Below are 14,262 nucleotides of genomic sequence, written 5' to 3' on the forward strand. Positions count from 1 at the left end.
CTTTTCCCTGGGGAATCAGAGTGGGTGGTATTTGTTCCTGCTGTTTTGACGGCTGTGAAGGGGCGGGTGGGCTGGAGAACAGTTGTGCTGCTGGTGGTGATGGTGGGTGAGTTTCCTCACCCAGAAAAATCTTCAGCTAGCGTTTCCCCTGGTAGGGAGTCACAGTGTAGGTAAGGAAACTCCCTCGGCACCCGTGGGGAAATGACAGTCCCTGGCTGTCCCCAGGGAGATGCTGCCACAGCCTCGCTCCCTGTTTGTCCTGGTTGGTACCATCAGCATCTGGGCTGTCACCCTGAGTAGTTCAGAAACAGGGGGGCAGGGAACAGGAGGGCATCTGAGGGGGGCGGTGCTTTCCTGACAGCTGTCAGGACGGATGTGCTGGAGGGGTATACACTCAGAGGAGAAAAGCTCTGCAAGGAATAGGATGACTCAAGTATTATTATTTATTTTTTCTTTTGGTTAATTAGGTCTGTATGGCTGGAGATTGGGGAAGTCTTTCATGCGATTTTTAACAGGGCAGGAGAGACAGAAAAGTAAAGAGTTAGTGAATGTTTAACTTGTCACAGGTTAGCCTGGACATGAGAATCCTGCTCTCCAGCACCTGCTTGATACCTCCCTTACCCCTCTGTGAAGCAGTGACCATTGTCTTCACTTCCCAGTTCAGGAAGAGGTTCAGAGACGCTATTTGTCCAAGGTTAGCAGACCACATAGCTACCAAGTTATAAAGCCAGAATTAAAATCCAAATGTATGTCTCAAAGGGCTTCCCAGGTGGCTCAAGTGGTAAAGAATCCGCCTGCAATGCAGGAGACACAGAAGAGGTGTGCGTTCAATCCCTGGGTGGGGAAGATCCTGCAGAGGAGGGCATGGCAACCCACTCCAGTATTCTTGCCTAGAGAATCCCATGGACAGAGAAGACTCGCGGGCTGCAGTCCATGGGGTTGCAGAGTTGGAAATGACAGAAGCGACTTAGCACATATGCATATGTATCAAAATTCCAGGGTCTTTCCACTCTATCGCACTGCCTGGCCACCAGACACTGCTTCTGTTTAAGGAGCAGATAAGAGCTCTCATTCCTTTACCTGCAAAGTGAGTGAGGAAACAGCTGGGACCTCTTGGCCTCAGAACTCAGCAGAGTGCCTAGAATCCAGAAGGTACCTCAATGTTTAAAGGAAAGAATACGTTCAGGTGGCTAAAGCTACCGGAAGTCTAGCTGGGCTAGTTTTATAGTATGTTGCTCTGGCTACTAGCGTTATGGTCTGGTACTCTGAACTGGTTAAAATACTGACAAAATATTTCCTTGAATTAGTTCCTGACCTCCAAACATGTACCATTTTGGATACCTGTTTCTTCCATGAAGTGCGCTTCCCTGTGGATATAATTCTCCTCAGATGGGATAAGGTGGGATGAAACCTGTGTATTAGGCAAGACAAACCCTCACTTTGTTCAGTCAGATGGCAGGAATTCCAGGACAACAAGCCATTACTCTAAAGACCTTCTCCAAAAGCAGAGGCTCACAGATTGATAACCATGTGTCGTGGCTTTTCCAGGCCACTCCCAACCCAAAATAGTTCATCCTGTTGTACTCCATACATACCTTCATACTCACAAGACTATACCCTTGGTTTAGGATTCTGAACCACTGAACAAGTGCCTGATCACCCACTGGTATAGATCAGTTGAAGCACAGGCCCTGTGAGTAGTGCTGCTCCATTTCTCTCACAGGTGACAGCAAGGCTCTTCAATGCAATACTATTTATTACCTTGTATTGTTTTATCTGTATATGTCAGTTGTCCCAAGTAGTTTATCAGCCCCACGAGAGGCTGTGTTTTAGTTATCTCCTTAGCTTCCAGCTCAGCAACTATAAAAAGCACTCCCAAACATTGTTGCTAAGAGTGTAAACTCATGCATCTTTTAAGAGTACTTTATCAGTAACTGTATGGTCTAACAATTCCACTCCTAGGAATTTATCCTAAAGATATACTCTCATGTTATGAGTGATATATGTATTAAGAGAGCATTTGAGCAATACTTGTAATAGTAGAAAACTGAAAATCATCATTAGGGACTGGTTGAACTAATTATGATGAATTTATACAATGGGATACAATGCAACCATAAAAAGACCAGGTATATTTATGTATACTAATGTTAAGAGGCCTAAGCAGTACACATTCTTCTGATATATGTGTATCAATATAGCAAATCTCTGAAGGGAGACAAAAACTTAACAGCGGTTGCCTCTGGAGAGGGACTCCATAGTCTAGAGTGGGATGGAAGCTTATTTTCACCATATATCCATTTGAACTGCTTAGGTTTATTTTTTTCAAAAAACTATTCACATATATTGATTGTTCTTAAAGCCAAACAGAAGCTAGTTATAAAAAGTAAGGACAAATTAAGAAAAGAAAGCAAGTTGTTTAGGAATATGCATAATATGATTTACATTTATGTAAAAGACAGAAAATATATATTTGCATGTTTGGATTTAGAAAGTTTGTGGTAAGTTATATAAGAAACTTTTCAGTAATTTCTTCTGGGGAGTGGGACAAGGCAGCCAAGAATTTTTTTACTTTCACATAATGTATCCTTTCGTACCTTGAAAAAAATGAGCCTATATTAGGTTTTTTTAAAGTGAATTAAAAAAAACTGCTGTAAATAAGGGGCCCATTAGATATTTGATGTACCTAAAGAAGCCATGTTAATTCAAATTTTCTCTCTCAAGTGGCACGTAATTGACAAAGCTAAACCTCAAGTTTCAGTCCTATCTCGTAGTCTGGGAAAGGACACGAGATTGATCTGTAGGACAAAACAGAAAGGGAAGGAAACATGATGATTAGGTAGAATGTTTCTGCACACACAGCAGGAACTGCCCAGGGTGCAGAGCCTCCCTTCTCTTGGAAGAAGAGCTGTCATGGGTAGCAAAGGATGAGCTGCACAGTTCAAACTTAAGATAAACCTAACTTGTCTTCACTGAAGAAAGTCAAACTGGCAAATTTAGGAGCAGAATATTTACAACTGCTACTGCTGCTGCTAAGTCGCTTCAGTCGTGTCCGACCCCATAGACGTCTGTGCGACCCCATGGACGGCAGCCCACCAGGCTCCCCCGTCCCTGGGATTCTCCAGGCAAGAACACTGGAGTGGGTTGCCATTTCCTTCTCCAATGCATGAAAGTGAAAAGTGAAAGTGAAGTCACTCAGTTGTGTCCGACTCTTAGCGACCCCATGGACTGCGGTCCACCAGGCTCCTCCGTCCATGGGATTTTCCAGGCAAGAGTGCTGGAGTGGGGTGCCATTGCCTTCTCCAAATATTTACAACATGAGATCCTAAATTAATTATGGTATAGACATGTTATCTAAAAAAAGAATGGTGGAATGCATATAGTAGGCTCCTTTAATAAAAAACAAAACCAAAAATTAAAAGCCTATGTATGTATGTGTATATGTACATATATGCTTTGAAAAAGCATTGTAAGGATATATGCCAAATTATTAACAGTCATTACCCCCGAGGAAGAGAATGGGAACATGGAAAACTTTTTTTCCTTTTACATTTCTGCATTATTTGATATTTTATTTTATTAAAAGATTTTTTTTTAAATGTGGACAATTTTTAAAGTCTGTATTAAATCTGTTACAATACTGCTTTTATGTTTCGGTTTTTTGGCCATGAGACCAGGGATCAAACCCGCACCCCCTGCACTGGAAGGTGAAGTCTCGACCACCAGACACCAGGGAAGTCCCTATTTGATATTTTAAATGCCACTTTTATAATTAAAAACAATGTGTAAAAAAAAAAAGCTTCATAATTTTCAAACTTTTTGTGGTCCTAGAAAAAAATCTTCAAATGTTTTTCTATAAGGAGATTTTAATTTCAACTTCAAGGCAGTTTTGACAAACATGTGGCTGCCCATCTGTTTAGGTGGTTAAATACATTCTTGCCTGGATACAGGGATAGACCTCATAATCCTTCAAGGCCACTTCAATCTCTGGATTTCCTATAAAGTGTAGGTGACCAATTAATCAAAGAAGCAGGACTTTTTCCCTAAATAACAGCAGGCGGATGGTGTTGTTGGGTAAATTCCCCCAAATGAGGTAGCCAGCCCCTTAGAAAATGGCTTCCCAGTATTCCTTGACTACTGTTTTCTTTCCTGAAAGACACACACACACTCTTTCTCACTCAGTCTGTGCAACCAACCTGAACCCTGGCAGTTCAGCTTCAGCCAAAGGGCCAGGGGAAGCCCCGAGGCAGCTAGGTTCTGCACCACTGCCACTTACAGCCTGGGCGGCAGACTTGGGAGAACAAACCCTGAGAAGAAAAAGCTCTGTGTTATTAAATCATAGAGGCTGGGGCGGCCACGGGTGGGAGTCTGACACCAGCACCACCTGGTACGTGCAGGAACCCAGTTACGTAGTGACGTCTGCTATTCCTGTGAAGGGCAGGGTGGAGAACAGGGGTGTAGACAGAGCCTCTGGCTGCCTGGTGGAGCTACTGGCAGTTGATTTTTCAGAGCTGGTAGGTTCTCCTTTGGAAAGTTACCCTTCCGTCTCCTATAGACCTCTTCCCAAAAGAAACAGCTGCATCTGCGCACCCTGACTTTTGTATTTAACTTGGTTCTGAAGCTAAAGCAGTGGACAAATGACTGAGGAACTGGATACCCTCACTGAAGCCCCAAACAAGCTGTCTGAGTGACTTCTATCCCATGAGGCCCAGAGAAAAACAGTAATGAAATGAAGTCGCTTCCTGCGGTGAAACAAACGTGGGAACATTTATGCAATTGTTTTTATTTATTCAACTCTAAAGATTGACTGCAGCAATTTTTGGATGGTTGACACCTTAGATTAACACTAATTATATTGCTATAAATTTGGTTCAGGGTCAGAATGGGAATCAGGAAAGAGGAAGAACAATAGCAACAAAAATCTTCAAACACTGTAATGAAGAAATACTTTTTTCCCTTGAATTAATGCTACTTTCCCATAGACTTCCCTAGACTGGTTTGCAGCCTAAGGTCATAGAAAACAAGGCTTGGGCATATGGAAGAAACTGCAGGTTAAGCCATGGTGCCAAGTGAGAGACTAAAACCGCGATCTGAGTGTCAGTCTCAGGCACAGCTTAGGAGCACAGGCAGATTCTCAAATGCGTCCCAGGGTTCTTCCATTTTCACCTATTCAATCCCCCCTTTTCTGGCCAATTCAGGGCTGTACACAACCCCCTCGCTGCCTCTCCTGCTCACACTGTTGTTTACAGGGAACCCAACAGGCACGTGCGGCTCCTGCTGTGACAGAAAGGTAGCAAGAGCAGCCGTGATCCATCTCCTCCTGAACGCCTGGACAGTTGGGCTGGCTGAGGATGGCTTCTTCAGGCCTCCAGAAGGCCCGGAGCCCCGGGAAGAACACTGCTTACCCTTGGGAAACCTGGCAACAGTTGCCTGTGATTTCTGGTGGAAATGACCAATCAGAATCAATCCATCTCACCGGGAAAGGTCAAGGGAAAGAAAAAAAAAAAAACGCTTCCCTTCCAAAAAACGGTAAAGAGGAAACGAGGAGAGAAGAAACCAAAATATTTAGAATGGCAAAATATTTAGAATGGCATAAAAAGTGATATGCGTAAACTTCTTTTTGTTATTAAATCTAACTGTAAGTTTCCTAAAGTCCAGTTACCAAGTTGAATTGTGTGGGAAAGAAGAGAGAGACCGGCTGGAATCTTCCTCAGGAGTTCACAACGTCAGGCTGAGAGGTCCTAGGTTTGCGCTGGGGGAGCCCCTTCCTGAATGAGGGCTTGGGTGGGCCGGGCTCCATGCTGGCTCCAGTCCCATTGGTCCCTGCAGAGTGAGCCTGGCCCCGTTCACTAGTGTTTCCTGGTGCCTGGGGTGGAGCACTCTGGTACCTGGAACCAGATGAATACCACGAGCTATTTCTGTAACGACCCACGCTGTCATGTCGCCCTTGGTTCGTGGGGTCACTGGACTTTGGGCCTTGTGGCCTGTAGCCTTGTCCTCCTCGTCTGTTTCCCGGCAATGCCTAAGGATAAAAGAATACAATGTTCAGAGCACAGTGGTATAAGGGCACCCCAGGTGTGCCAGTTCCGTGCACAGGAATATTCTGAAAGCCTAGCAGTGGTATCCCATGCTTGGGACTCGGTTCTCTCAATACTCACAGAATTTGGTCAGCCGATCCAACCTAGACCTAATGAGAACTCATAAATCTTTCGCTATCTCCCCTCTGCCTTTCACCTCAGGGTCCTCGCCCCTGAAGAGCTTTTCTTTAGCTGGGCTGAGGAAGAAAGAGCATTCTCTGGGGCTATTATAAGCCCTCAACTGGGCAAGTGTCTTATCACATGTCTGAATTTTGTAGATCATAAACTATTTGTAAAGATAATGAACATTTGAATAATAATATACGCCTCACTATGCTCTACTTTGCTATATATCATGAACCACAGATTAAATCACGCTGCTGTGACATTTAACACATTCACAGTACAACCCGGAGAGCTCATGGCACAGGATTTTATTTTTGTCCTCCAATTCCAATGTAATACCAGTCTGAAGAATTACTTACTTCAGGCTAATTCACAGCACTGCCTTGGATGGCTCTTATGGTATCTCCTTCAAATCAAGGAAAAGCAACTATGGATTCTGCTTCAACTTTCTAGTGTCTGCTCCCTGCCCTACCTGGTTCATGCTCTCTCTCTCTCCTGGGTATGCTCTCCCTGTGCTTCCAGGGAGCTGCTGCTTCAGACGCATTCTGGCGAACCTGCCACTGTGGTGCTTTCCACCTCCAGATGGGTGCACGACTCCCAGTGTGACCAATTACCAGGCAAGACTACTGCCTACGACAGCGAGGATCACTGCCAACATCAGAAAGTCAGTAGTCCTGGCAACGGGAAATCTAAACTGGCTGGTGAACTGGAACATACACACCAAACCCTTTCTTTGGAACTAACTGAGGCTGGAGGGATTCAAGATAGATGTGGAAGGGGCATAAAGAGAAGCGGGTCATGTACTGAGCTGTCAGCGTTTAAACTGTGACAACTTGGTTTAAAAGCTTTTCTGCCTAACACGCTCAGTGGAAGCTAGGTTACCTCTCGGTGAGGCTGGTAGGATCGGCCACCGGAGTTTGCTGTGGTTGCAGGCGTCTGTCCCGGTGCCGAGTTCTTCTTGTTAGCGCTTGTAAGGCTGGGAGCAGAGGCGCAGGTGGAAGCAGCAGCAGCAGAGGCGTGGCACGGGTTACTCAAAGACACAGATGCAACCAAGCTACATCGAGACCGGGTCGAATAGCTGTTCTTTGGATGGGACACTGAGACAGCAACATGAGAAAGATGTGGTCACGTGATAGAAGAGCATGACTGGTAATTTCTCCCTGTTTCTCCATTTCACAATGAGCAATCTAGGATAAAGAACTGTCTGAGTATTTGTAAAGCTAAGCTTTTAAGGAGGTAACAGGAAGGAAAACCTCCCTTCTGCCCTCTTCCTCCACGCCTTCCAAATCCCCAGGGCTTTGTAACAATCCGTCAGAGTGGCCCATCCCCCCACCAACTAACGATTTCTTGGCGTTCCTACCACCTCAACGCCTGGCTTTGGCTCCAGTGGCTGACTAAGCCTAGGAACAATAGTATGGGCCATATGTTCAGTTTCCTATGCAAGGAACATTTCTAAAGTACCAACCTCGCAAAGAAAGAAAAAGTTAAATGAAAAGCTAAATTCTTTTTTAAACATTTGAATCATGCAAGATGAGTTACGTACGAACAGAACTAGTCTTCACAACAAATATCTATCTTCCTTCCTAAGGTTCTTTCTGCAAATGTAACTCCAAATTCAAAATATCAATCTAGTTGAAAAATATTAACATTTTCAAATTTTGTCAGAATTCAATGGTTTAAAAGTAGTCCCTAGATTTTATTTCCTTGGTTTTAAGCCTGGGCTAATATTGAGTTCACAATCACTGCCCTAAGTCCAACATTTATCTCACTTTTACGCCGAGACTTAAAGAACAGAAGAGCTGAGCTTAGGGCCTCTGGGTCTGACTGATGCATCACTTACCAGCGCTCATCTTAGAGGTATCTCTGTTCCCGCCTCCTCAGCCCCTGCCCCTCCTCGCCCCCCCGCCGTTATGTGCCAGGCAAAGCAGGTAGTGTTACCTCCATTTTGGAGAGGAGTAAACTGAGGGCAGCATACAGAGTATAGACACGGGGATTCAAACCTGGTCTGACTCCAGTGCACATGCTCTTTACACTGCAGCCAACCACCTCTCAGCTCAGCAGAAAATGATGAAAAAACAACCACAAATTTAGGGAGCTGGGAAATGCCCATCCTCAGAGCTCAAAGCATCTGTGTTCACTGACTTGTTAAGTGTCTGAGTCCCTTTTCATAAAAGTAAGCAAGCAAGCAAACCAAAACCCAAGAGGGAGCGAGAGTCAGGGAAGAAGCCAATTGGCACTTCAGTCTCTAGTTAGGAGAGGGTGGTCTTCTCCTCACCGTCTCCGGCACCCTGAATCTCTCACCATCTCACCTTGTCCAAATGAATCAATGTTCTTCTTCAGGGTCTCTACATCACAGGTGAATCGGGCCACTCGTCCCAGATCCTCATCATATTTACGTTCACTAACAAAGTGCTGGAGAAAAGACAAAGACAAACCTCCAGATGAGACAAACAATGTACGGATTTCTAGCTTGCTATGCAATGCAGGAGAGCTGGCTTCAATTCCTGGGTCAGGAAGATCCCCTGGAAAAGGAAATGGCAACCCACTCCAGTATTCCTGCCTGGAGAATGCCATGGACAGAGGAGCCTGGCAGGCTACAGTCCACGGGGTCACAAGAGTCAGACACGACTTAGCGACTAAACCAACTATAAACAGATAAACAGGATTACTTTCAACTGATTTCTTTTTGTGCTTCAAATTTCACTAAGTGGCCATATATTACCAATGCTGGGTGGCTGACAAAATCCAGCCATTTTCTTTAAGAGTCTAAAGATAAGTTTATTTGGGAGCTTTATGAAATGCTGTATGATGGTCATTAGGTGTAAATTAAGAGAAACTGAAGGAAGGAGAAGGAACTCATGATGGAGGGCCATCTTTCTCTCCACTGTTGGCTACTCTTCACACTGCTCCATTATATACACAGGCAGAGGCAGCAAAAATGTCCATAGTTACAATGATTCCATTTAAATAAATGGTTTGGTGTTCTTTAATAGAAACTTCCTTAGGAAACCCACTGCACCTCTTTATACAAAGTAGGATTTGTTAGTCCTTGAAATAGGAACAATTTCTTGAGTTGGAAAATCATTCATGTGAAAAGTCAGCTTTGCAAATCAGAAGAGTTTGTGCTGCAAGTAATTTAATCCTTTTAAGCAGACTGAGCCGAGAAGTAACCAACCTCTTGGGTCAAAAACTAACTATACTATAGAAATAGTGGGACTAGAAAAATGTCAGGAATAAAATGCTTCTGCGGTCTATTTCAATAAACAATTTCTAAGGTAGCCTGGAATCATTTTTTCAGATGAAAAAGAGAATAAGAAAGAAAAGTTAAGGCCTAGATATAATTTAGAAGATCTGAACTCCTCAGAGCAGTCCTCTGTCTGGGGGTGTCCTAATTCCACTTTGGATTTTCAAGGGGTAGAATCAAATGCATCACAATCCTTGGGATGCACCTAGAAGCAATAAATGGGAGAGAAGGAGTAACAATTAGCTTTGGGCCTTGAAGTCCTAAAGCTTCAGGGTATATTGTGGCTCAGGAAAGCTCATGAATCTCTGTAACAAAGCCTTCAGACATGTAATATCAGTCTGAGATTAATTCTGAAGCAAATTCTAGGGTTTGCTGAGCCAAAGACATAACAGGAATGACAGAAATAAAATGATCTGGAAATAAGACATTTAAATTGCACAGCACCCACTTCAGTACACTGAAAACGTGGAGAAACAGATCCTTAGTCAGCCTGCAGAAATATTTCTAGCAGCTCTTCAACCACGTGGGAAGGGGAACAGATGAAGCCTATGAGAGCCAGAATTCTTATCTAATTCCAAAGGGGTTTCCGGCTTCTCCCAGATAGTTGAATGAGACTGACTGGCATCAATACGAGGAAGACTCTCTAAAAAATTTAGCAAAATAGCCTTAGTTAACCAGAAAATGGTACTTTAAAACTTACATTGCTGGCTTCACTATTTCTCCCCAGTATAGTCTAAGGGGAAGGAGCAAGGGGATAACACAATATAGGTTTGCATGAAAGACCAGGTCAGGATGGTACTGGGATGCCTGTAAGGTCTCAGATGACCTTCTGTCTGTGCTTTTATTTCCCAAAGGCTGTTATAAAATCTCCCCAGCAAGTATTCCTCTTAAATATGGCAGTAAATTTCACACTTCAGAAAGAGCAGAGTTAGGTCTTGGGAGTAGAGAAAGCCAACTCCCATGGTTCATACAGCTCACAGTTGAGAAACAATTAATTAGAATGCCAGTGTCTACAACTACCCATGATTAACCCAGCCTCTCTCGGGTTCCCATCTTAGTCTCAGAAATACTATTCTTTACGTAAGAATTTAAAACGTCTGAGTATTGAATCCAAGTAATCTTTATAGACAGATTTACAATATAACCAATATCTCAAACTGCTCATTTTTCTCTTATAAAATCAGAACTGACCAACCAACTATTTAAATGTCTACTGAATACCTACTAGGTGTCAAGGCACTATGCCAGGGCTCTGCAGACACAGTAGTGCCTATCGAGTGAGGAAGACAGGTTACTCAACTACACATACAATTATAAGCGTGCTAGGAAGGCACAAACAGGGGATGTGACAGGAAAGCCAGAAAGGCTGAGGAGATCAGGAATGAGATGTGAGCTGGAATGGCGCGGGTAGGGGGTTGGGGGGGAGTCGGGGAGAAAGGAGGGAAAAGAATGTTCTGGGCAGATGGGAAAGCATGTGCAACAACCCTGACAGGAGGGAACAGGTATGCCTGTGGAAAGGAGAGCTAGCACAGCCGAAGCACTGGGACCAAGGGGGACAATGTGCAAAGGATGGCAGTAGGGCCAGACCATGTGGAGCCCTACAGGCCGTTAAGGATTAGAGACTATTCTGAAAGCAATGGGAAGTCTGAAGCAGGGTCTGTAGTGTGAGGAACAGATATGAACAGGTGAGGACGGCAAGGTGGTGGCCAAGTGGAAAACTGGAATTAGTTAAGAGGCTACTACAGAATTCAAAGCAAGAGATCACAGTAGCTTGATCATGATGGTAGTGGTGGAGACAAAGAGAAAAGGTCAGATCGGAGACTGTGCAGAAGGTCAAATGGACAGGGTCTGCTGATAGATTTAATTGTGGGAAAAGGAGAAACTTCCTAAGGTTTCCACTTTAGACACTGGGTGGATGACAGTACCATTTACAGAGCAAGAGAACTTGGAAAAGGGCCAGGTTTGGGAAGAAGGGGTCATGAGTTCAATATATTAAATATCGCCATGAATTATGGAGATTTGCTACTTTAGTCCCCGAGGGTAAGAAGAAAGGCAGAAAAGAGAAGGAAGTTTTACCTTGATATCAGCTCTGAGCTCGACCAACTGCTCTTCTGACATCCGAACAGCCACATCAGTCATTTTCTTTAGAAGTTCGGCTTTCTTTTGACGGCTAAGCAAAATTTCCACTGTAGAGGGAAAGGGAGCATGACTCTTATGGTCTGCTAAATAGGACAAAGAAGGACTGGAAATATAGGCCTTGCAGTGTGTACTTGCACAGCCAAAGGCTTAGCTGCCCACCCACCCAGAAAGTGAAAATACCAAAGGTCTAGTTTCCACCTTCTTGAGGAACTCTGAAGGCAGTTTATATGGTAAACACTTTTTATGACTCATAAAGACTCATAAATCATTTGTCATTTTTCTTTCTCCTCTTCCCAGTTAAAAAAAATGTATTAAGAAGCATGTACACTGGGGCTTTCCTGGTGGTCCAGTGGTTAAGACTCTGCAATGCAGAGGGCATGGGTATGGTCCCTGGTCAGGGACGAGATCCCACAAGCTTCAACCAAGAGTTTACATACTGCAACTGCAGACCCTGCATGCTGTAACTAAGACCTGGTGCAGCCAAATAAATAAATCAAAACTTCCATTTGACTCTGTGTTCCCCTCCCCGGAAGAACCACTGACAACAATTTTTCATGTATATTTCCTAATATACTCTCTGCCTATATGGAATACCACAATACTCAAGTTCCCTAATGATGCATATTTAGATTGTTTACAGCCTTTTTTCATAGAATAACTTTTTAAACTTTTTAATTAGAAACAAATTTTTTCGGCCACACTGTGGATCTTAGTTACCTGACCAGGGATGGAACCTGAGCCCCCTGCAGTGGAAGCTTGAAGTCTTAACCACTGGACCGCCAGGGAAGTCTGTTTTACTGCTTTTAAAAAAGCATCATCTTCAGTTTGCTCCGAGGTGCATAAATCAGGTATGGCCACAAAGGATAACAGACAATTAAAAAGTCTCTCAGAATAAAGAGCCAGGGACTACAGAGGACAGACGCCCTGTAAGGCTGGCTGGGGAGAACGATGGCGAAGCCTGGGTCCCTTCTATCATTTTGGAGATGCCCTACAGCCCTGGACTGCTTACCTCTGGACGTTTCATTTCATGAGAGAAAAAGAACCTCACATTTATTTAGGCCATTCCGTGGCATGCAGTTAAACTCAATTCCTAACTGTTATGCACAGAATCCTGTAACCTACTGAGAAATTAGCCAAATTTATGTTAGAAAAAAAAGAATTTTTGAAGAGCTACATCCAGTGTTACAGAGAGCTGGAATGTCTTTAGCAGGTTTTCTCAGTCTGATTTGCCACAAATGTGGGTGGGCTGCTCATACCCGTCAGGTTAAGCAATACGGCATATTTTTGCAATAAATTAGGAACATGCATACGAAAGTTTCTCAACACAAAGGCCCAACAAATACAAACAATTCATTGGTCTGGATCCCAAGATAAAATCTATTAGTCATCTGTATCAAATTCACTTTCTCTCAGCTTCAGCATTCTAGGATTCTAAGATAAAATTACAAATATCAAGATGGAGAAATGTGTCAAGTACAGATTTCTACACATAGCATATAATTCAGAGAGCCTAAGTATATGATCTTGAACAAGTCACATTTTTCCAAGGAACTAGTGTTTTCATTTATGAAATGAAAAAAATTAAAAAGTCAGAAAACCTAAATCTCCCATAAGGTTGATGCTAAGATCAGATATGAATGAGTGTGTAAAACCCTAAACTGTGAAGTACTATGAATATATAATTAATAAAACTATAACACATAAAAAAGAAAAAAGAAACTTGATATTATTGGTAAAAGAGTAATTACATTAGTGTTATTGAGAACTAGGATTTTTAGTATGGGAGCAAGGAGATACTGATATAAAATTGACGAATTTGAGCAAAACTCTGTAGCTCTTAATTTGATACTAAAAGATTGGCCATGAATTGATAATTGGTTAAGGCTGGGTGCTGGGGGGGTGGTAATTATATCAGCCTCTCTATTTGAAATATGTTAAAATTTTTCTATAAAAGATGTATTTTAAAAAGTACCTTCTTCTCAACAGTAAGGACTATGTCTTTTTTCTTCTCTGAAACTTCACCTTCAAAAAGAGAATACATCGGTACAAGAATGGACCGAAACTGTCACTAGAAATTTCAGGATATACCACTCAATTTAAGTGATATCTCATCTCTGAAAAACAATGGATAGCACCTCTGCTATGTATCCAACACTTTGTTGCTGCTGCTGCTGCTAAGTCACTTCAGTCGTGTCCGACTCTGTGCGACCCCATAAACGGCAGCCCACCAGGCTCCCCCATCCCTGGGATTCTCCAGGCAAGAACACTGGAGTGGGTTAAAATGGATCAAAACTGAACTCAATTCAGTGCTTCAAAGCTGCCTCCTCTGGCCCAAGACCACAGACACAAATGATTTAACTGTGAGTCATCTCAACCTATATCCATTCTCAACAGTTTGAGAGCAGGTTAAAAGAAATAACCTTCCTAATTACAAATCTGGCATTCAATGCACGAAGGTAAAAACTGCTGAAAAGCCCTAAATCAATGCCACTGTACAAAGTGCAGTTGACATTCTCTTCTTTTCATATAGCTGTCTATCTTTAACCTAATCCTTAACGGAAATGACCAAAACAGCTATCTGGGTTCTTCTGTACAAAATCCCACAAATTATTCGACTTAGACTGTTCTTCCAGAATCTATTTTAGTAATCTTTCAAAGAGTCCTAGTCATGGGTAT

At 43.1% G+C, this 14,262-nt stretch overlaps 1 protein-coding gene across 2 annotated transcripts in view; it reads right to left on the reverse strand.

Moving 5' to 3' along the window:
• Positions 1 to 4,767: 4,767 nt before the first annotated feature.
• Positions 4,768 to 14,262, reverse strand: part of SPATS2 (spermatogenesis associated serine rich 2) — a 153,241-nt gene continuing 143,746 nt past the window's right edge. For both annotated transcript variants that reach the window (XM_061416219.1, XM_061416220.1), the window contains exons 10-13: positions 11,524 to 11,633; positions 8,513 to 8,615; positions 7,086 to 7,300; positions 4,768 to 6,022 (exon numbers count right to left, since the gene is read on the reverse strand). In XM_061416219.1, the coding sequence (XP_061272203.1) occupies positions 5,711 to 6,022; positions 7,086 to 7,300; positions 8,513 to 8,615; positions 11,524 to 11,633 (740 nt within the window). In that variant the 3' untranslated portion in view covers positions 4,768 to 5,710. The remainder of the gene's footprint in view (positions 6,023 to 7,085; positions 7,301 to 8,512; positions 8,616 to 11,523; positions 11,634 to 14,262) is intronic.

The sequence above is a fragment of the Bos javanicus genome, chromosome 5 (assembly GCF_032452875.1).
Source record: "Bos javanicus breed banteng chromosome 5, ARS-OSU_banteng_1.0, whole genome shotgun sequence".
Classification (NCBI taxonomy): Eukaryota; Metazoa; Chordata; class Mammalia; order Artiodactyla; family Bovidae; genus Bos; species Bos javanicus.